Source organism: Erythrolamprus reginae, chromosome 2 (assembly GCF_031021105.1).
Source record: "Erythrolamprus reginae isolate rEryReg1 chromosome 2, rEryReg1.hap1, whole genome shotgun sequence".
NCBI classification, from domain to species: Eukaryota; Metazoa; Chordata; class Lepidosauria; order Squamata; family Dipsadidae; genus Erythrolamprus; species Erythrolamprus reginae.
In genome coordinates, this window is record NC_091951.1 from 150,754,773 (window position 1) to 150,776,746 (window position 21,974).

General features: G+C 39.4%; 2 protein-coding genes across 5 annotated transcripts in view; one reads left to right on the top strand and one right to left on the bottom strand.

Moving 5' to 3' along the window:
- The first annotated feature begins 297 nt into the window (after positions 1-297).
- GALK1 (galactokinase 1) lies at positions 298-17,295 on the top strand. Of its 2 annotated transcripts, none has more exons than XM_070739909.1 (8): positions 298-722; positions 3,037-3,226; positions 4,118-4,237; positions 6,425-6,560; positions 7,854-8,035; positions 10,078-10,228; positions 12,044-12,206; positions 16,934-17,295. In XM_070739909.1, the coding sequence occupies exons 1-8, from the start codon at positions 552-554 to the stop codon at positions 17,006-17,008; spliced, it is 1,188 nt and encodes a 395-aa protein (XP_070596010.1). In that variant the 5' UTR covers positions 298-551; the 3' UTR covers positions 17,009-17,295. The 2 variants fall into 2 exon arrangements, with proteins under 2 accessions (XP_070596010.1, XP_070596011.1); XM_070739910.1 differs by lacking the exon at positions 16,934-17,295 and adding an exon at positions 15,927-16,324 and having other exon boundaries at positions 470-722.
- A 233-nt stretch (positions 17,296-17,528) lies between these two features.
- ITGB4 (integrin subunit beta 4) overlaps positions 17,529-21,974 on the bottom strand; it is a 78,025-nt gene continuing 73,579 nt past the window's right edge. For all 3 annotated transcript variants that reach the window (XM_070739890.1, XM_070739889.1, XM_070739891.1), the window contains one exon: positions 17,529-21,359. In XM_070739890.1, coding sequence (XP_070595991.1) covers positions 21,217-21,359 — 143 coding nt within the window. In that variant the 3' untranslated portion in view covers positions 17,529-21,216. The remainder of the gene's footprint in view (positions 21,360-21,974) is intronic.

Genomic DNA, 21,974 nt, shown 5'->3' on the forward strand with positions numbered 1-21,974 from the left:
TCCACTTCTTTTTATTGTTTTCATATTTATATTGTTTATTGTAACCCGCCCTGAGTCCTTCAGGATTGGGCAGCATAGAAGTCGAATTAAATAAATAAATAAATAGTTAACTTGAACTTTCCCAAGATATTGTTGGTTGTTAGTTAATTAGTAACACGGTGGGACAGATTTCTGTTTTCTTTGCACTTTGGTTTATTTATGCTCCACCCTTCAAATAATATTTAACTTAGACATAGAAGTACGGAGCAGCCACTTGTTTGCAGCAGGGATAAAAAGCGCAGAAAAATCTTTACTGGCCCTTTACGAAAGAAACTCAAAGAAAGCGAAGACAAGATTGGAAGTTGCACTAGCGACCCCTAGAGGACACATAGTAGCTGTACCGGCGGGGCAAGGAGCTGGACGGCCGAGAAATGCACGCCGAGGGGGCGGGCCTTGATCAGAACTGAGGGAGAACAATCGCGCGCCTGCGCAGAGCTCCGCTCCTCTTTTTTTCCGGGATCGGTGGTTTCAGCAGCACTGGACCCTGCAATTTGCAAAAGTGGATCGGGATCATGGAACAAAGGAGAGACCCCGACCCTGTGGGGCCGTTACTAGCAGCCGCTCGGGAAGTGTACAAAAGGGTTTATGGCGGGGAAGAGCCTAAAATCGCAGTGTCGGCGCCCGGAAGGGTAAATTTGATCGGAGAGCACACCGATTACAATCAAGGTTTCGTGCTACCTATGGTAAGGAAGCAGTGCCGTGGAGGAAAATCGGATTAACTTCGGCTGTGCTTCTTCCAGTTTTGTAGGGATTTTCTAAAGAAATCTCGAGGAAATTCCTTCGTGTTGAACTTCATCGATGTAGAGGAGGAAGATAAAAAAAAAGCCATTTCTGCCATGAAGATACTAATAATGTTCCTAAATATGGGAATGCCAGTACAGTATTTAAAGAGATTATTGTTTTGTCAATGGTAACCAAAGCTACTGAAGAGTACCATTCAAGATTTGGTTCCTTTCAGAAATATTTCTGATCTTTTACACGGCCATCGGATTTAAGCTTGGTTAGATTGCACAAACGCCCAGTTAAATTCACTAAGTATAAAATGGCAAATATTAAGCTATTTTTTTTCCAACTCATGCTTTCATTGCTCTTCTGTTATTTCCCTGACATAGTGATGAATTCAAAGGCAAATTGTTCCTTTTTTGTCTTTTTTATGTCTAAACGTTATGATTTCCTGTTGCAAAATGTTTCCTGGATGAAGACATTTCTCTAAAAATTTAGCAAGAAATAAAATTCCTTGATTGTGAAAATGCTGTTCTGACAACACCCAAAGATATTCACTGAATATAATTTCTTGAAATAACTCCAAAACATTCATGAGTACAACACACTTAAATTAACATAGAACTAGGATTACACTGCACATTCTATTAGAATGAAATTTTACTCATTTATTATTTGGATTTATATTCTGCCCCACTCCCAAAGAACTTGGTATTTCTAGTTTGCAACAGTACAGTTTGTTATATTGTTTTTGAAGTTTCTTTCCCCCCCTTCCTTTACTGAATCTGCATCTATAAATGATACTTAAGACATAGGCTTCCATTAGAAGTTAAAGGGAAAGCCAATTTTTGGAATGCCTATATTAATGTCATGCTAAAAGTCCACTCTTAAATCCCAAACTATCTTTGATCTTCATCTTTGCTTCACTATTCTCTCCTAACTGAAATTATGCTTTCTAAAGAGGTTCTACTCTTTCTGTCTCTGTGGCCCATAGACTTGGAAATTCAACCCACTACATGTGTTGAACTTAATGACCATTGGAAAATAAAAATTTCAGCCCAGTCCTAAAGAAGTACAGATGGTGTAATTGCATACCCCTTCTTTGTTTTTTCCATGGGGCTTAATTTTAAATTGCAAGCCGCTTTATTTCTTTGCATTCTACAAAGAATATCCTACACAGTGGGGGCAATTTATGAAAGTATGAATAACAGCAGACTCCATCCAGTGTAAGAGAAGCAGATTTCTGTATGTGTGCTATAGATTTCCTCCACGTTTTCAAATTCATTTTATTAACCGTACTAGTTTCTGCAGCTCTGATCTTGACATTAATCCAAATGTCTTGGTTCATCACACACATTGGACCCCAGACTCATCCCACTGGCTGAGTTTGCACAATATCAAGCCATAGATTATCCAGGTATGATGTGTGAAGTCGGTAATTGTGGATTTGGGGAAACATGTTTTCACACAAATCAGTTAATAGGCATGTTCAATGTTTCTAAGGACTATATTGGAGAAACCATTACAAATCAAAAGGATTTTCTCCATGATAATAATTATTCTAAGATACCAAAACTAAAAACCTCAGGAAGAGTCATTCTTCTGCTTCTATATCTACACTCCTACTCATATTCCTCATCCTCATTTCTATTCATTCCTGGGCTCCTCTGCATTTATAACGGGGGAAATACCATACAGAAAGTGTCTTTTAGGAATCTTTCACATCTTAGAAACATAGGAACATAGAAGTCTGATGGCAGAAAAAGACCTCATGGTCCATCTAGTTTGCCCTTATACTATTTTCTGTATTTTATCTTAGGATGGATATATGTTTATCCCAGGCATGTTTAAATTCAGTTACTGTGGATTTATCTACCACGTCTGCTGGAAGTTTGTTCCAAGGATCTATTACTCTTTCAGTAAAATAATATTTTCTCATGTTGTTTTTTATCTTTCCCCCAACTAACTTCAGATTGTGTCCCCTTGTTCTTGTGTTCACTTTCTTATTAAAAACACTTCCCTCCTGGACCTTATTTAACCCTTTAACATAGTTAAATGTTTCGATCATGTCCCCCCTTTTCCTTCTGTCCTCCAGACTTTTCTATTGAGTTACGCTGGGCATGACATACAGTACCTATTGTACTCCAGAAGGTGCAGTCCTTAGCAGTCCCAGCCTGTGGTGGAGGGCACTGAGTATTGTAGTTCATCGACCACTGGAAGATAAGTTGAATTTCCAACTGCTACCTTATACAGCGAGTGTTCTCTTTTCTTCAGGCCATACAGATGAGAACAGTCGTGGCTGGGAGCCCAAGGCAAGATGGAATAATATCCATAACTACAACTGCAGAGGAAGCGGAAGATCCTAAAACACTTCAGTTTCCCACTCCAAAGGAAGGTGTGTCCTTGAAACCCGGAGAACCTCGCTGGGCTAATTATGTAAAAGGGGTTATCCAGCATTATAAAGGTAAGATCCAAAATCAATCAAAAGATTGAGGTTATTACATTGCTTGGCAGTTGGAGCATCCATAAGAAGGGAGCAAATAAACACTAGATGGCAGCTTATATAATATTTAATAGATTGAAATATTCTCTGTCCCCTCATTCTGAGTAGGGGTTTTTCCTTCTAAATTTCTCATGGGGTACTAAATAATGATTGCTATATAACACATTAAATGAGTTCTTATTACCTATAAAGCTAAGATACTAATGGGATAGGCCCTGAGTCCATTGGAGAAGGGCAGCATATAATAATAATAATAATAATAATAATAATAATAATAATAATAATAATAACTACTACTACTACTACTACTACTACTACTAATAATAATAATAATAAGGAGCCGGGGTGGCGCAGCAGGTAGAGTGCTGTACTGCAGGCCACTGAAGCTGACTTGTAGATCTGAAGGTCAGCGGTTCAAATCTCATCACCGGCTCAAGGTTGACTCAGCCTTCCATCCTTCCAAGGTGGGTAAAATGAGGACCCGGATTGTGGGGGCAATAGCCTTGCTCTGTTAAAAAAAGTACTATTGCTAACATGTTGTAAGCCCCCCTGAGTCTAAGGAGAAGGGCGGCATAAAAATCGAATAAATAAATAAATAAATAATATTATTATTTATTAGATTTGTATGCCGCCCCTCTCCAAGGACTATAAATGTAAGCAATCAAGTAAATAAGTAAGTAAGTAAGTTAATAATTAAATAATTCCAGCCACCCTTACAAAGCATCTTTCCCAAACAGATTTTTAGTTAAATGTGATATGTTACAGAATAGTTCATTAAATTACAGATTCTCTGTGGGACATGCCTGGAATTATGCTGTTTTCCTCCTGTGCTGCTTTTCTGTTTCATTATAGCTGGCCATCTCCCAGGCTTTGATGTTGTGATAGAGAGTAATGTACCAATAGGTGGTGGTCTCTCAAGTTCAGCTTCCTTAGAAGTGGCCATGTACACCTTCCTGCAGCAGCTCTCTCCTGGTAAGAATTATATTATGCCTGTGATTGCTTTCTTTCTTCTTAAAGCAAGTGAAGTGCTAACTGGATACATAGAAGGAAGGAAGGAAGTTAGTTATTTTCCTTTCTTTTCCATCACTTTAAGTTGCCCCACTATCAAATACCTCTCTACTTTCAATCCTTTGACTCAAGTCTTTCTTTCTTTCTTTTTTCCTCCCTCCCTCCCTCCCTTCCTTCCTTTTTTCTTTCCTTCTACCGCACGAATCCCAGCGGCCGATAAGGTCCCACAGAGCTGGCCTTCTCCGGGTCCCGTCGACCAAACAATGTCATTTGGCGGGCCCCAGGGGAAGAGCCTTCTCTGTGGCGACCCCGGCCCTCTGGAACCAACTCCCCCGGAGATTAGAACGGCCCCCACCCTCCTTGTCTTTCGCAAGTTACTGAAGACCCACATGTATCGCCAGGCATGGGGGAACTAAGACATCTCCCCCAGGCTTTTTATATTTCATGTTTGGTATGTATGTGCTGTATGGTTTTTAATTGTTGGGGTTTTTATATATTTTTTATTATTAGATTTGTCCCATTGTTACACTGTTTCTTATTACTGTTGTGAGCTGCCCCGAGTCTTCGGAGAGGGGCATCATACAATTCTAATAAATTATTATTATTATTATTATTATTATTATTTCCTTTTTTTCTTTCTTTCTGGAAGAGGAAGTTGATAGTGGGACAAATTAAAGAGGTGGAAAAGAAAGAAACAAACAACCATGGCAGAGAAAAAGAAACTCTTGTGATAAAGGCTCGTAAAGGTGGCAGGAAAGAGAGAGAGAAGTGGGGGAAGCCTTCAGCTGGGTTGAACTGATATGCTGTCTTGCAACTAAGCCCACCACCACAAGGCTCCTGCGAACCTGGTGGCAGCTGCTGTGGCTATTCCTCTGGTTCTGAGGGGGGTCTGAGAGTGCACGTACAGCCCCAAGACATACGCTTGCCTTCCAGAGCCCTGCTGCTGCCCCCCTTCTCAGCCCCAGAACAGCAGTAGTGCTTTTCCACCTAGGGCCACTGACCTTGGAAGGCAAGTGTCCATTGCATCTGCAATGGACAGCAAACTCCAGCTGCTCCCCAGACCAGATGCTGTTTACCAAGATTTCCTCATGCACCACCAAAATTTTCTCACAGACTACCAGTGGTCCGCAGACCGCCGGTTGATGACTTGTGTAATAGACAGAACAATAAAGTAACTGATTGGAACATGGGTTGATTTTCTTGGCCATGCCCACTCTGAAGAGCTCAAATCCTAGAAAACAAGCACTAGAAGGCTACGCTTTTTATACCTCCACATGTTTTGGCTTATTTTGATATATGAATGTCAAACATCTTTTCCTTTTTTGGGGAGGGTAAATTTTTATTTAATTTTTTTCTCTCCACATAGCAACATACAAAAACAATATACAGTGTTCCCTCGATTTCCGTGGGGGATGCGTTCCGAGACCGTCCGCGAAAGTTGAATTTCCACGAAGTAGAGATGCGGAAGTAAATACACCATTTTTGGCTATGGACAGTATCACAAGCCATCCCTTAACACTTTAAACCCCTAAATTACCATTTCCCATTCCCTTAACAACCATTTACTCACCATTATTACTGGTACTCACCATTGGATAAGACACTTAATGATCCTGATATTTATAAACATAATTATTTATTAACAGTAATTATTTTTTTTGTTATTTATTTGCAAAAAATATTAGTTTGGCGATGACATATGACATCATTGGATGGGAAAAACTGTGGTATAGGAAAAAAACCGCAAAGTATTTTTTAATTAATATTTTTTGAAAAACCGTGGTATAGGCTATTCGCGAAGTTTGAACCCGCGAAAATCGAGGGAACACTACCTTCTATTCTTGTTACAGTAAAATAGTCTCGAATTAGTAAGTCTTATATATTCCATATACAATTTTTAAAAATCCCATCTGTTTAATTTCGGTATCAAATCACACCCCCTTACTCCTTTCTAATTTTGTCATCCAGATGTCCAAATTATCCTCTAATTGAATTCACCATTGATATCCCTTTAAATAATAATAAAAACAATATCTTTAAGATCTTAAAATCTGAGCCCTAGTGCCTCCTTCCCTCTTTATACATTTTTCTTGTCTTTATGTGGAAATTAAGAACTAAATTGTCGGTGGATATTTTTCTTCTTTGGTACAGATGACATGGATCCAGTTTCTAAGGCACTGGTGTGCCAGAAAGCGGAACACACCTTTGCAATGATGCCTTGCGGTATCATGGACCAATTTATCTCTGTGATGGGGAAGGAAGGGCATGCCTTGCTGATAGACTGCAGGTCAGAATGTGGCAATAAGTCGTTCTCTTGTAACTTCTTCCATCTACGGAGAGAGAGCATGTCCCCACAGATCATTATCTCATCTAACTAGGCTCACAGTATTCAAAAGAAAAGTAAATAAATAAATAAAAAGAGAAGAAGGACGGTATTTCCTGGTAAAAAAACAAAAACAACAGCCCCACCCACACAACTTCCTGTAAAGTATTTGTGGAATGAAATTCTCAAAGCACGTTCAGATAACCCTTCTACCTTAAACCTTGGGTGAATTGTTGAGGCTAGGGATAGAGCTACATCCATGTCTTTTAACAGTTAAGACCATTTTTTAATGATTGTATGAACACTTTTATAGAATGTTAAAAATTGTTAGAATGTAACACATACCCAGCTGATGTAATATAAGTGCACTGATGTGCCTATCGTCCCCTGTCCAATTGTCTTCCCTTCCCTTATCTATCTATCTATCTATCTATCTATCTATCTATCTATCTATCTATCTATCTATCTATCTATCTATCTATCTATCTATCTTATCTATCTATCTATCTAATCTATCTATCTATCTATCTATCTATCTATCTAATCTATCTATCTATCTATCTATCTATCTATCTATCTATCTTATCTATCTATCTATCTATCTATCTATCTATCTACATATATCTATCTATCTACATATATCTATCTATCTACATACATATATATACATACATATATCATATATATTCTCTCCTTATTTCTTATATCATATATATCCTCTTTTTCCTTCTATCTTTATATATATTACTTAATGCCTACTCTCTTCCATATGTATTGTACAGTATATTGGACAAAGAATAAAATAAATTAAAAAAAATAAATAAAGTTGTAAGAGCCTCAGTGGTGCAGTGGTCAGAGTGCAGTACTGCAAGCTACTTCTGCTGATTACCGTCTGCCAGCAGTTTGGCAGATTGAATCTCAGTAGGCTCAATGTTGACTCAGCCTTCCATCCTTCCAAGGCAGATAAAATGAGGACCCAGATTGTTGGGGGCAATATGCTGACTCTGTAAACTATTTAGAGAGGGCTATAAAGCACTGTGAAGCGGTAATAAGTCTAAATGCTATTACAATTGTTATGTGCATTTTAGAATTCAGAGTGCTGCTTTTAAATTTAAAGCATTGAATTTGTAAAGTTGTGTTATGTGGATAGTACATGTTGTTTTATAATGACAGTACTTTTGGTATTTCTTATTTATAAGTAACTAAACCCAGCAACCACCTTTTGTGTGATCTAGTTATGTTTTCTTATTATTTAAGGTCCTTGAAAACTCGCCTGGTCCCTTTGATTGACCCAGACTTAGTTGTTCTCATCACCAACTCCAATGTACGACACACTTTGACGGGCAGCGAGTATCCCACACGTCGGCGTCAGTGCGAAGAGGCAGCCAAGTTGCTGGGAAAGACAAGCCTAAGAGAAGCCAGCATGTCAGACTTGGAGGGTAAACATCATTTGGAAAGTAGGGGCGGGTGTGTCAGCCTCCAACCTTCAGAACATCTGAAGTTTTGTGTGTCTATTGCAGAGCAAGGGGAACTGGAAAATGTTGTGAGTGCTCCTTGTCCACCTCGGGTCATGTCAGATTCTGAGGAGGATGAACCAGGCCGCTCTGGATACCCTGGACCAGGGGAGTTGCCAGCTGATGCAGAGAGTGAGAGTGAGGGAGAAAGTGACCTGACAGAACCCGAGGAACCACTAGAGGGGGCTGATATGACAATGGGGGAGTTGTCCCAGTCGGAGGATGAGGAAGACATTAAGGGGGATAGTCAGTGGATTGACCCTCCCTATAGGATATTACTGAGAAGGTGAGAGGACTTGCAAAGTAAAAGTTTACAGCCTGAGCCTCTTTGGGGTGTGATGTCACTTCCATGCAGTATAAAGCTCTTCCATGCAGGGGAAGAGCCTTCTCTGTGGCGGCCCCGACTCTCTGGAACCAGCTCCCCCCAGAGATTAGAACTGCCCCTACCCTCCTTGCCTTTCGTAAACTCCTCAAAACCCACCTTTGTCGTCAGGCATGGGGGAATTGAGATATCTCCCCCGGGCCTATATAATTTATGTATGGCATGTTTGCAGGTATGTTTGCTTAAAAATTGTGAATTATTAGATTTGTCATGAACTGTTTTTATTGTGTTGTGAGCCGCCCCGAGTCTACGGAAAGGGGCGGCATACAAATCTAATAAATGAATGAATGAAATAATAAATGAATAAAGGCAAAGGGTTTGGGGTAATTGGGTGTGGGGTTTCAACGCCGTTCATGGAAGAGGTTGTAGAATGGGGTGTGTGCTTGAACAAGGCCTCAAAACCATGATTTCTGCCTTAATAAAAGATATTTTCTGCTGGAGGATTTTTGCTTGGGATCTCGGGACTTGTTATCTAAGGCAGTGTTTCCCAACCTTGGCAACTTGAAGATATCTGGACTTCAACTCCCAGCATTCGCTGGCTGGGGTATTCTGGGAGTTGAAGTCCAAATATCTTCAAGTTGCCAAGGTTGGGAAACACTGATCTAAGGAATTCCAATTAGGCTGAGGTTGGCGCCTTTCCCAGACCATGTTGATATTTAGCTCCGAGGAGAGAAAAAAACTCCCTTTCCCTTGCCGTTTAAAATCTGCTTGTCGCTGTGTGTGCTTTCATCAATAAAGAGTTTGATTTTACCATGAAATAAGGGTCTTTTGAGTTGGTGGGTTCGCTCCGAAGGCCGTGCAACAGAACAGAAGGGAGAGGGAGGCAATTAATGTATTAGGCATACATGTAGTTCTCGTGTAGCACAATTGGGACCGGTAACTCAGTCATTAAGCAAAGCAGTTGCTAAGAGAAACGGTGATTGTGCTTATGACCCTACTTCAGCTTGTCTTTGCTTTACAGACCTGCGAAAGTAACTCGCAAAGTTTACTTTTTCATGATAGTTTTAAGTTGTAAATGGTCATTGTACAGGATAGTTGCTAAAGGAGGTTCACTACCTATACAGTAGTCCCTCACCTATCGCTGGTGTTACGTTCCAGACCCGGCCGCGATAGGTGAAATCCGCGATGGGGAATTTATCGACTGATAGTACTTATTTAAGTATTTATATTGTAATTGTTTGGTAAGTTTTCATTGTTTTAAGTGTTTATAAACCCTTCCCACACAGTATTTATTTTAGATACAGTATTTAAATACAGTATTTACAATTTTAGATATTTTTTTTTTTGAAAAACCTGCCGATCGAGTTCGGCGGGCTGTTTAAATCTGCCGTTTGACTTCCTCAGAAACCCGCGAACGAGCGAAGATCCGCGAATGATTTTTCTCATTAATATTTCTTGAAAACCCGCGATGAAGTGAAGCCGCAGTAGGTGAAGCGCGGTATACCGAGGGACTACTGTATACTATTATACAAGTGGGGACATCCTGGCCTATCAGAAACTCAACCCTTTTCCATTTGGGGATCGTTTTTAACCTTTTCAGCCCTAACTGAATCTTGTTTCGTTTGTTTTTTTGTTTTCTCTCCAGAGTCCAGGAGCCTCCTGAGTAAGGAGATGTACAGGCGAGCAAGGCATGTGATTGGAGAGATTGAACGCACAGCTAAGGCAGCCGAGGTTCTGAAGGCCAGGGATTATAAGACGTTTGGAGAGTTGATGGTAGAGAGCCACAATTCCTTAAGGTACGGAAAAAGGTCTGAAGCTGATATACAATCTAGGACAGTGATCGCCGACCTTTTTTGGTTCGCATGCCAAAAGGAGGGGGGAGTATGTGTGCGTGCCCCCACCCATAATTCCATGTGGCCCCCTTGCACATGCATCCCCTTCCCCACATGGATGGCATGTCCATTTTTTGCTCTCCTCAAGCTTCAGAGTGTTTCTAGGACCCTGGAGAGGGCAAAAACGGCCTTCCTCACCCCACCCTCCCAGAGGCTCCCCGAAGGCAGGAAATGGCCCATTTACCAACTTCCAATTGAACCAGAAAGAGTGTTTCTTTGCTCTCCCCAAGATCCAGAGCCTTTTAGGAGCCCGGAGAGAGTAAAAATAGCTTCCCTATCCCTGGGAGGTCCTCTGGAGCAGTGTTTCCCAACCTTGGCAACTTAAAGATATTTGGACTTCAACTCCCAGAATTCCCCAGCCAGCAAATGCTGGCTGGGGAATTCTGGGAGTTGAAGTCCAGATATCTTCAAGTTGCCAAGGTTGGGAAACACTGCTCCAGAGGCAGGAACGTTCTGTTTGCCGATTTCTGGCTGAACTAGAAGTTCAGGGTTTTTTGCTCTTCCCAGGCTTCAGAGCCTTTCTAGGCTGGACAAAAATTGCCTTCCCCGACCACCCAGAGGCCCTCCGGAGACCACAAATGGCCCATTTCAGTCACCTTCAATAAAAGCAATCACTTGTATTGCATGCATAGAGTACACTTATTTACATTTGATTTCTAATTTCTGATTGACCTCATGTGGACTGTATGGAGACAGCCAAAGAGCTGGATGTGTCCCAAGGGCGTAAAATGCCCAGGTCTGCTTTAATGCATCCCAAGGTGAGAATTGGATACTTTGGTACAGTGAAGGGCTGCTCGTCTTCGGCACTATGATTGTATCCTCCGAGGCTGTCATGGGGGCATCTGGCACCTGCGCGCCCGTTGGCGTGAGATTTGGCTTTTGAGCATGCGCAACAAGCGAAACCCCATATGAGGACGTTGATTCGGTGATTTTTGCCGATATTTTTGCTCCCACGCATGTGCAGAAGCAAAAAAAATCTGCAAAAATCACCCAAATCTCGCTCACATGAGCATCCTCATGCAAGGTTTGGCTTGCGTAGAAGCCAAATCTCGTGCACGGGCACAAATGTGCACAGCTGCATGCGAATTTCCTACTGGGATGGAGCACCTGACCACAGTGGCTGCTGCCCACCACTGTTTCTGTAATATCATCCCATGTCTATCATTATTGTTAGTACAGGGTACATGTTTGTTAGGGTTTGCAACTGTAAACTTGTACTATCACTGTAAAAGTGTACTGTCACTTTAACAGTTAAATATTCTACGCTGGTTTGCCATTAGAGGGCGCCAGTACTCCTTCCCTCAAATGATGCTCTGAGGCACATTTCTGCTCAGTCATTCTCATTACAGTATTACTTTGCCTTGAGGGGGGGTGTATTAGCTTTGTGCATATTTTATTGTATTTGCTTAGTGCTTATTATGAATTGTTTCTATCTGTTGTCTATATATAAATAGTACTTATTAAGCATAACTAAGTCTGTGTCTTTGTTTCTTTGGCTTTATCACACAGCCACGCTCTGTTAAAATTCTCTGCTCGGTGTATGTCGAAGGTCTCTTAGCCCAGCTATACCAAGATATACCAACAATTATATTGATTCGATCTACTGTAACTCCTCCCCTTTTTTTTCCTATTGTGGGTACTCCCCCACCTTCCATATAGTAATTATAAGGCTCCTCCCCTTCTTTCTGTTTTAAAATCACTTATTTTTCCGCCCATCAGGGATGACTACGAAGTTAGTTGTCCAGAAGTAGATGAGCTGGTAGCTGCTGCCATGGAAGTTCCTGGAGTTTATGGTAGCAGAATGACTGGTGGTGGTTTTGGAGGTTGCACCGTAACTCTTCTTGAATCGGGAGCTGCAGAAAAAGTTCTGAAACATATCAAGGTAGGTGGTTGATTAGGCTGCAAGAGTGGATTGGCTGGTACAATTCTCTCATTTACAGCAGAGATGAGCAGAATTTTAACATCAGCTTTTTCTTCTTATATCCTGTCTTCTAGATGCAAAGCACACTCTCTGGGGATTGATATACAGTATCTCACAGAAGCGAGTACACCTCGTCACATTTTGTAAATATTTAAGTATATCTTTTCATGTGACAACACTGAAGAAATGACTTTACAATGTAAAGTAGTTTAGACATTAATGGCTGTGTGTTGTGTTATTTTGAGGAAACACCACATTTACACTGTTGTACAAGCTGTATACTCACTACTTTACATTGTAGCCAAGTGTCATTTTTTCAGTGTTGTCACATGGAAAAATACACTTAAATATTTACAAAATGTGAGGGGGTATACTCGCTCCTGTGACGTAATGTATATTAGAATAAAGGCTATAATTGATGCAAGCAATTATTTTTTATATCAAAAATTCCAATATGATCATCAATAAATTTCATTCACAAATCCAGTCCTAATTTTCTTCCTGGCTGTCTTTTGTGGTCTAATTCCTATAATTCCTAAGAACAGTTTTAAGGATCTGAATTTGAAACAAAATCACTAACCTTGTTTCTCTGCCTTTCATCAGCCATAACATGCCACCAGTGCATTGGTCTATGTCAGGAGTCTATTGGCCTATGTCAGGGAGCAACCTTAAACCCTCAAAGAGCCATTTAGACCCATTTCCCAGAGAAAAGAAAACACCAGGAGCCACAAAACCCTTTTGACATCTAAAATGAAGATAACACTTCATATATCACTTTTTACTTTTAGGCTATGTATAAAAAAAGTAATGTGTCTTGCATTTATGAAAAACACATTTTTATTTCTGCATGCACCAAAAACATTTTGAGCTCCAGAAAAAAAAAGATGGGTCGAAAAGCCCAATAAATTACGAGCCAGTGGGTGTTGCACATTAGTGGTTGTGATGCATATTTTGAGCCACAGATCCACAGCAGAGGAATGAAAGAGCCATATGCGGCTCTAGAGCCGCAAGTTGCAGATCCTTGATCTATGTGCCTGTTTATTCATGAGATGATCCCTCCAGGAAGGAACAGGCTCTAAGCATATCCTTCTGGATCCCAAATTCCCAGCATATTCCTTTTCTCCTCTGCCTGTCTCCAGCTACCGATGATAATTTCCCACTGCTACACCTTATACCTGTTGTGATTCAGCCTGAGGCTCCTCAGGGACTGGCTGGAGCTCTGCCAGATCCATGCCCAGAGGAGGAGGACAGTGACCAGGAGGGGGAGGACCAGGCAGACGGGGGAGAGGAACGTCAGGAAGAGGAGGAGGGAGAGCAGCCTGAGACCCCCGGGAGGGGGGGGGGGCGTATCTCCCCAGCTAGTAGCCTGGATTCACTGGATGAAGACGCACAGGCTATAATAGACATGCGGCAGAGACATGCAGCTCAAAGAAGGGGCCAATTAGAAAGGTATTTCCATCCCTGAATTGGCAACAGCTGGGTTTGGGTGTGGTTCTCCTCAGCAGGGTTGAAAAGGCAGGCCCGCCCTTACAGTCTTGTGGAGAGTTATCAACTGGGAGTCCTGTGGCCTTGCTTCGATTCTTGGCGTCTCTGATCTTGGCTTGTGGCCTAGAAGTCTAGAAGACTTGGGGGAGGCGTGGGTTTTATTATCTCCAGCGTTGTTTTTGCCAGCAAAAATCCTGTTTTATTGCCTGGCCTTCGTGAAACCTCTGTGAAACTTCATAGTGTTCCTGTCTGTAAGAACAGTTTTTGTTACCTGTGTTTGCTTTCAATTATATAAACTGCCTTTGCTTTTTACCAGTGTGTCTGGATACTCTTTTTGGTTGGTGTTGGCGTCTGGGGGGACCCAGACAGAACAATACCTGCCTCCTTTTCTCTCTGTACAGTTCTGCTGTACCATGCCCCATGTTCCCACGCACCAGCATTAAAGGAAAACACTCAGTCTTGGATTCCCCTCCTTGCTCTCCCATTGTAAACCACATTTGTCCAGAACTACCACATTTCAGTCCATACTGGAACAAAACACCCTTATTTTGTTCTGCATATACTGTAGGTCAAAAACTGCATACGTAAAATGGTCCACTCATGGAATATTTTTTTCAGATCCCTAATGTCATAACATTTTTTAAAAATATATAACTTATTAATTTAATGAAAAAGGAAAGGGAAAAGGGGCAGTACAAAATCAAAAGGAGGGGGGAGAAAGGGAAAGGAAAATACATTTATATTGGTTTGAGGATAAGAATTGCAAGGAATTACAAAGATCCGTTATATTCCTTAATATATATACATTATTATACAGCGATTCACATTGTTGCATTAGTTCTATTCATGTTTCGATCTTAGTTTACATTGCAATGAGCATCTTTATTATCTATACCTTATGTTGCTTGATAAGTCTATTCGAAACATTTAAATATAATTAGTCTTACTGTAATTTTGTCGGGTATATAATATATTTAGGTTAGTAAGAGGTTATACTTTAAAAAAAAAGTATTTAGAGGGGTAGGGATTGAATAAGAAGGAGGAAGTGGGGTAGGGAGGGAGTTGTCTGCATCAATAGCAAACCTTGAGTTTAATGACTTATCTTTTTTATTAAGCAGTAAATATAGGAAATGAAAATAGTGAAAGGTGTAAGAGTTAAGATTAACATATGATTAGATTTTTTAGTAGTTGTGTAAGTATCACAGTAGGATTGAACTCAGATTTGTTGATTTTTAGACAGATTTTTAGTTGTTTCGTATTCTAGATATCCATTGATACCATTTCTCCTAATGTCATTTAGTTCTGCGGAGAAAAGTCTGCGCTGGGGAGCATAGAAACTGTCTCGGTCCACTTGCTATTTATCTTCCCACAGTTTCTCTCTTAGCTGTTTCTCTGTTGCTATTAGAACTGTTGTTGTTTGAGGGCCATGATCTACAGATGGGGTGGCACGCCTATTTATGGAGAGATGATAAACAAAAACAAACTGCCTTTAATAAACACATGATAAGAAAATCTCTCCTTAAAACCTGGTATGAGGCTAAAAGAAAATTTTATAACAAAATTCCTAGATGGCTATCTACTATGGAAGCCATAGTATATCCGAATTTGATAGACCCAACCAAGACCATAAAATATAAAGATATCTTACACCCAAATGGAGAACTTAAAACTAAACAAGAATTGGAATTACAAAACTATAGGTTGGACGAGTGGACATATATACAAATAAAATCCAGATATAATAAGGATAAAAAAACACCAGGTGTGGAAAAACAGATAACCAAACTGTACCAGATTTTACTAGAACAGGAGAAAGAAAAAGAGATGATTAAAAATCCAATGGTAGCCTGGGAGAAAAATATACAAAGGGAAATCCATATAGCAGAATGGGAGAAAACATGGAATACAATAACTAAAATAAATTATTTTACAGGTGGTATCTACCACCGGCAAGACTTGCCAAAATTTACCCAGCACTACAAAATGTATGCTGGAAATGCAATAAAGAAAAAGGAACTTTCTTCCATATGTGGTGGTCCTGCTCTAAAATTCAAAAAATTTGGGAAACAATTTACAAATGGTTAAAGGAAATTACGAAGGAGGAAATAGAGTACTCACCGGAGGGGATGCTCCTTGGAATTTGGAAAAAATCATACTCTAAACAAACCCTTTTTTTATTGACTCACATAAACACAGCTACAAGAATTGCAATAGCGCAAACATGGAAGAACGAACAGACTCCCAATGTAAATTTAATAATAGACAAGATATATACATGTGGAGAAATGGACGAGATGACAAACCTACTTAAGGGAAACAGAATCAATGAAACTAAAAGCATGTGGAACAATTGGCACGAGTGGATTCAAAGGAAAAGATTTGTATAATTCTATACAAAATAGCAGTACAAACCTTAAAAAAAATGAAAATACCATTTGAATGTTTTTACCATGTTTTGCATTGCATAGTATTAAGTTAATATTATCTATATAACAACTGTAACCGGTAAAAAAGTTGGATAAGACCTGTAAACTATATAAACAAATTGTGATATATGTATCTATAAAACAATAAAAAGATTTGGAAAAAAAAAAGAACTGTTGTTGTTTGGATAAAAAGTCTTCAGTCCATCTGCTGCCTTCTGGCTGTTTAATTCCTTGACATTGATACTTTTGCCTGCAGCAGATAGAAGGCAAGAACATTCTTGGTGTCTATTCCTGACTTTAAATGTCCATTATCAGCATATGTTTTTGGTTGCTATATTTGCTGTTTGAGCAAACTCGTACGCTTGCTGATAATGCCTTTGTGGGTTTTCTCCCCCCTTCAATTGTGCCCAATTATTGGAGATTGTTTGAATAAGTCTTTGCAATTTTCTTGGCGTGGTTTTTCAGAAGTGGTTTATCCTTGTCTGCGTCCTGGGTCCGAAAGTGAGTAGCCCAAGGTCAGCCAGCTGGCTTTGTGCCTAAGACAGTATTGGAACTTACAGTCTCTCACTTTCTAGCCTGATGCCTTAACCACTACAACAAAATGGCTCTCGCCTTTGGTTTACCTGTTAATAATTACCCTCTGACCAATATACAGCCATCTGATATGCCCAAAAGTCAGATTTCCACACTTGTGAACTTTTTCTCCTGATGTATTTTGTATCCTTTGATCATTCAGGTAATTGCATATCATGGGTTTTTTTTGCTTTTTTCCAACAGGACAAATACAGCGGGACAGCGACATTCTATTTCACAAAACCCGCTGATGGATCTAAAATACACCTCCTGTCTTGAAAGCTTTTCCACCTGGCCTGTAGGATTCACTAAGAAAAGTGATAAGAAAAGCATGGCATTTTTGGACAGCTTCCAGGAACATTAGCTTGAAGCAAAGACTTGACTTCTTCCATAAAAGAAGTGAAGTATGTAAAAACCTGTGTATGCGCATAGATGGTTTTTTTTTTCCTTTTAGCCAAGAGCCCAAAATATATTTTTGTCTGATTTACAAAGCAGTTTGGGGCAGAAAATTTCCTTTTCAGAGAAACACTGTGACGAGTTTGATTAAACCACCCTTGATTTCTGCATACAGTGTTCTGTGATAATTTCCTTCAACAACATGGATGGAAATACTAAGGCTGGAAACGTCTGGCAAAAACTCCAAAGCAATTCATTTCTATCTTCCCAAGCAGAGATTAATCATGGAAATAGGCTTTCCATTTTACATGGTGCTCTAAATATTGCTTCTGTACTTTCCTTTTTGCTAACCCATTAATGAGTGTATTAAGTCGGAGTCACCACGGATTGAGGAGACGGTAAGTTAACTGAGCAAACCTTATTTAATCATAACTGACAAAACACGAACACAACTTGACAGCTCCTTAAATACTTAAACACACTGGGGTAATAACCAATGAGATCTCTCAGCACCTCCCGCTCTAGCTCCAACCAATCAGGGATTAGTGGGGATGTAACAGAGTGATATTCCAGTGATAAATTACCTACTAAACATCTCTTAAATAGAGTCCCTTTGTGATGGATTTCTCCCATTGCATTCCATGTTATCATTTGTTATTGACAAGGATGGGTGGTGTGAGATAATACACTCAACCCATATAATTGGTATAAATGTGGTAGAAAGTGACAGTGTAGTCAATCATAGTTAACTCAAAATAAAATAGGCTTCAGGTCTATGAGCTGATGTGTAATTGCATCATGACTTCTAATGCAAAGATGTGAGTTGTGTCATTTCTATGATGTCATGATGCATTTATCATTTATCTCCCCTCCCTCTGTCCCAACTCTGGTCCAGTGGACATACATAATCTAAATTAAGCAAAATTTACAATAATGATAGCCTTTTTTGCAATAAAATGTATGATTGTCACATTAAAATAATTGGCTATGCTCCCTTGTAGGAAACCTTCATGTGGTTAATTGATTTTTATTTTAGCATGATTGTGACCCAGCCTTGATTTGTAAACTTCAGTTTATTACACCATAAGCACAATGTCTTAAAAAAGCACTGTTAAACACATCAGGGATTAATTAGTAATGTGTAAACTAGCCAATACTTGTTTAACATCAGCTGTCGACTAACCAGATTTTAAATTATCATGTGCCTAGCCTGTGTTGTTATGTAAAGCTTACTGTTTTGTGCAGCCATTATATTCCAGCAGTTCTATCCAAACTTTATATTTTGCAATGGCAACAGTTATGTTAAAAATTAGCTTCAACTGGGCACTCAAATGTGTTCACAAAAATTATTCAATTATTTTTCACATTTATTTTAGCTGCTAAACAGATGCAAACTTAACTTTTCCGAGACAACATTTTTTTAAGATAGCTCACAAGGCTATTGATGCTAATCTTTAATTTCTAATCCTTACAAATTTATATCCTTTTAATTTTGGATTATTTTAGTAACATCTTCAGGTAGAAGTTATATATTTTGGTTTTATTGCCTAAGCCTGTTGAAGTTTAGGTTTGTACAAGATCTGCATCATTGCCCTCATTAGCAGCCAAGCTGGGGTTTTGGTGTTTTTTTTTTACACATAGCATATTTGGGGGGGGGGGGGGGAACAGCTGCAATCATAGAGAAAATGTTTATTAAGTGCAATACAAAGCCATCTGGTCCAAAGCGCCATCTGTCGTATTTCTGAAACACTGAAACTGCATATGTACTTAATTCCATCAACCTCTACAAGCCATAATAATCTACAAACATGTAATTTACATTATAATATGTTTTTCATTATACATCAGTGAAAGCATAGGATGCCTTCTAAAACTTCTATTTAGAATGACCGTATTACTAAAATATGGCCGTTAGATACCTCCAGTAACTCTTTGGATTACACCAAGATGTGTGGGTCTTACTCTGAGGGGAAAGTTTAATAATCGCTAGTAAGAGTTTGCAAGAAATGGGAAATCATATCAGAAAAAGAAATGGAAAGTTTATTTTATTTATTTATTAGATTTGTATGCTGCCCCTCTCTAGACTCGGGACGGCATACAATACTTTTATCTGGAGATAAAAGTTAAGGAAGAAATGATTTGCAACTCCCTTACAAAGGATCCAGGAAATCATTCCTTGTGTTGAATAGGAAAGAAATCTAGCCCTTTAAAAAGGCAGTGCAGGAACTTTAACAATTCCATCTCTTATGAATGATTCACAGCACTGAACATGAGATTCTAAGAGCTCCAGACTGATACATTTTGCCTCAATGGGACCAGCTGCATTACTCTTCCTAGTGGCATTGATTAAATGTTTAGTTTCAAGAAATGTTATGTCCATCTGTTCTGAGAACCAGCCACAACTACGGTGCATCTTCAAGTCATATGGGATGCAGGATAAGCCAGCTAATGTTACCCTCACCTTGTATGATGATAGGCATTGATGAATAAACACTCATTTAGATCAGGGTTTGCCAAACTTCTCAAATTTAAGACTTGTGGACTTCAGTTCCCAGAATTCCTCAGCTTAGCATGGAGCTGAAGTCCACAATTCCTAAAGTTGACAAGCTTGGAGAAGTCTCATTTAGATAGAGAAGATTCCACGTAATTGCATTATATGACCTTCTCACTGAAGAATTCTAGGCAGTTTCTGAAAAATGCAGCCACAGCACTCCTGTTAATTTGGATTTCAGTTTGTTTCCAAATGAGTTTTAGGATTATTTCCCAAAAAACATCTTGACATGATGCTATCATTGTCAATTCACCAGTTTTTATGGGGGGCAGGCGGGGGGAGTCTGAGCAAGTAGTAGGAAAACAATCACATTGGGGCTATGACCAAGGCTATTGTAATTGCACTATAAGAGCGTTATCCGAAAATAACTAAAATGTTGCCTAGAAGTAAATCAGTTTATTTTGAGGGCTACCTTTTAAAGACATTAACTCTCCATTACACAATGCCGAATATTTGAAAGTTGCTTTAATTGGCCCCATGTTGCATCAGAGATTCTTTGGAAAAGGGTTCACAGGTAAGTCCTTATTTTAGCAATCATGACCTGGGATCAGCATAGAAACATAAAAACATAGAAGACTGACGGCAGAAAAAGACCTCATGGTCCATCTAGTCTGACCTTATACTATTTCCTGTATTTTATCTTACAATGGATATATGTTTATCCCAGGCATGTTTAAATTCAGTTACTGTGGATTTACCAACCACGTCTGCTGGAAGTTTGTTCCAAGGATCTACTTACTCTTTCAGTAAAATAATATTTTCTCATGTTGCCTTTGATCATTCCCCCAACTAACTTCAACTGAAGTTATTAACTCAGCAGTCACTAAGTGAAACTGCCTGTGTTTGTGCTCTTGCTTCAAAACCTGCAAAGGTCATAAATATGAGGATTGGTCATAAAATTACTTTTTTATTATTTATTTATTATTTGGGTTTATATGCCATCCCACTCCTAGTTGTAAGTGCAAATGGCTGCTGAGCAAATAGTCGTTAAACGAGGCCTATCTGTATATATTTTAGTAACCTTACACCATAAAATAATATTTTTTGTTAATCGGCTAATGAATTCCTATATGCTGCACAGTGTGGGATTTTATAACCTACGATACAACAATTGGATTAACTCCCCTTCATTGCAAGGAAGGTATGTGACAAACAGGATGTTATCGTGCTCAGAAGAAAAAAAAAACCAAGGATGGTTTTAACAATCATCAAACAAAGAGAAAGAGATCCAGTTAAAATATGCAAAGTGAAAAGCCATGGTCTGAGAGAAACCAAACCAAATCCAGAGCAGCAAAGCTGAGCTGGACTCAGGGTTGAACTAGCCAAGAGAGTTTCATAACCAAGTGTTATTATAAAAGTTCCTTTCACAAGATGCTAGGTTACCAGCTAGGCTGTGTGCAAATATCACCTGGTGATATTTCAAAAGCAATGGCCAGTGAGTGGCTTTTAGGGCTAATGGAACACAAAGTTGCCATCTACAAGATGGCCATAGAACATCTTGTTGAACTTTGAGTTTCTTTTTGGCAGTTTCCTTGTGCGTTTAAGCCTCGTAGAATTGTCTCTCTGTCTGTCTGGAGAATGTCCCACTATTGCTGGACATTGTGCTGGTGATGTATTCTTTGGTGATCTGTTTGGTAAGGGTGCCACCACTTTCCACTCGCTGGGTGGTCATCAGCATCCCATCTGAATCAAAGGGAGAGAATAAAAATTGTGTAAACAGCAGCTTTCACATGACTGGATTTGCAGTTCACTCCTCAAGCATAACACTGCCTGCTTAGGTTTTGTTGAGTATGGGGTGCAAACCCAAATATATAAAAGTACATTTTGCGAACCCAGCTAATTGTGGTTTATTAACTAAACTGTTATTGAATGATGGATTAGGTGCGTTCAATCTCTATATGTGCACAAACACATGACCATACATATATGAAAGCTTAACATATTTATTTATTTTTGTTCTGTAATCCCTAAGAATCACTTTAATGACTTCTAGCCTCTGCACTGGGTTGCATTTAGGAACATGCTAGAGCCATTTACCTTATACCCCTAGACCTGTTCAAGAAAGAGTCAAGCCCCCTTAGAGATAGTAAATATTCCAAGCCCTTCCTGAAGTCACGCTTCTGATATCATCCAAAAGACATCTTCATAGCTATGAAATCATCCATAACCTAAAAGGCTTTATATATTCAAAGCAGGCACTCAGCACTGTTTGTGTGATTAATATAATCCTTTCCAGAGTTCCTGGATAGAGTTGGGATGCTGGTTGTAGTGTGCTTTAAGGAGAAACAGAGTTCTTTT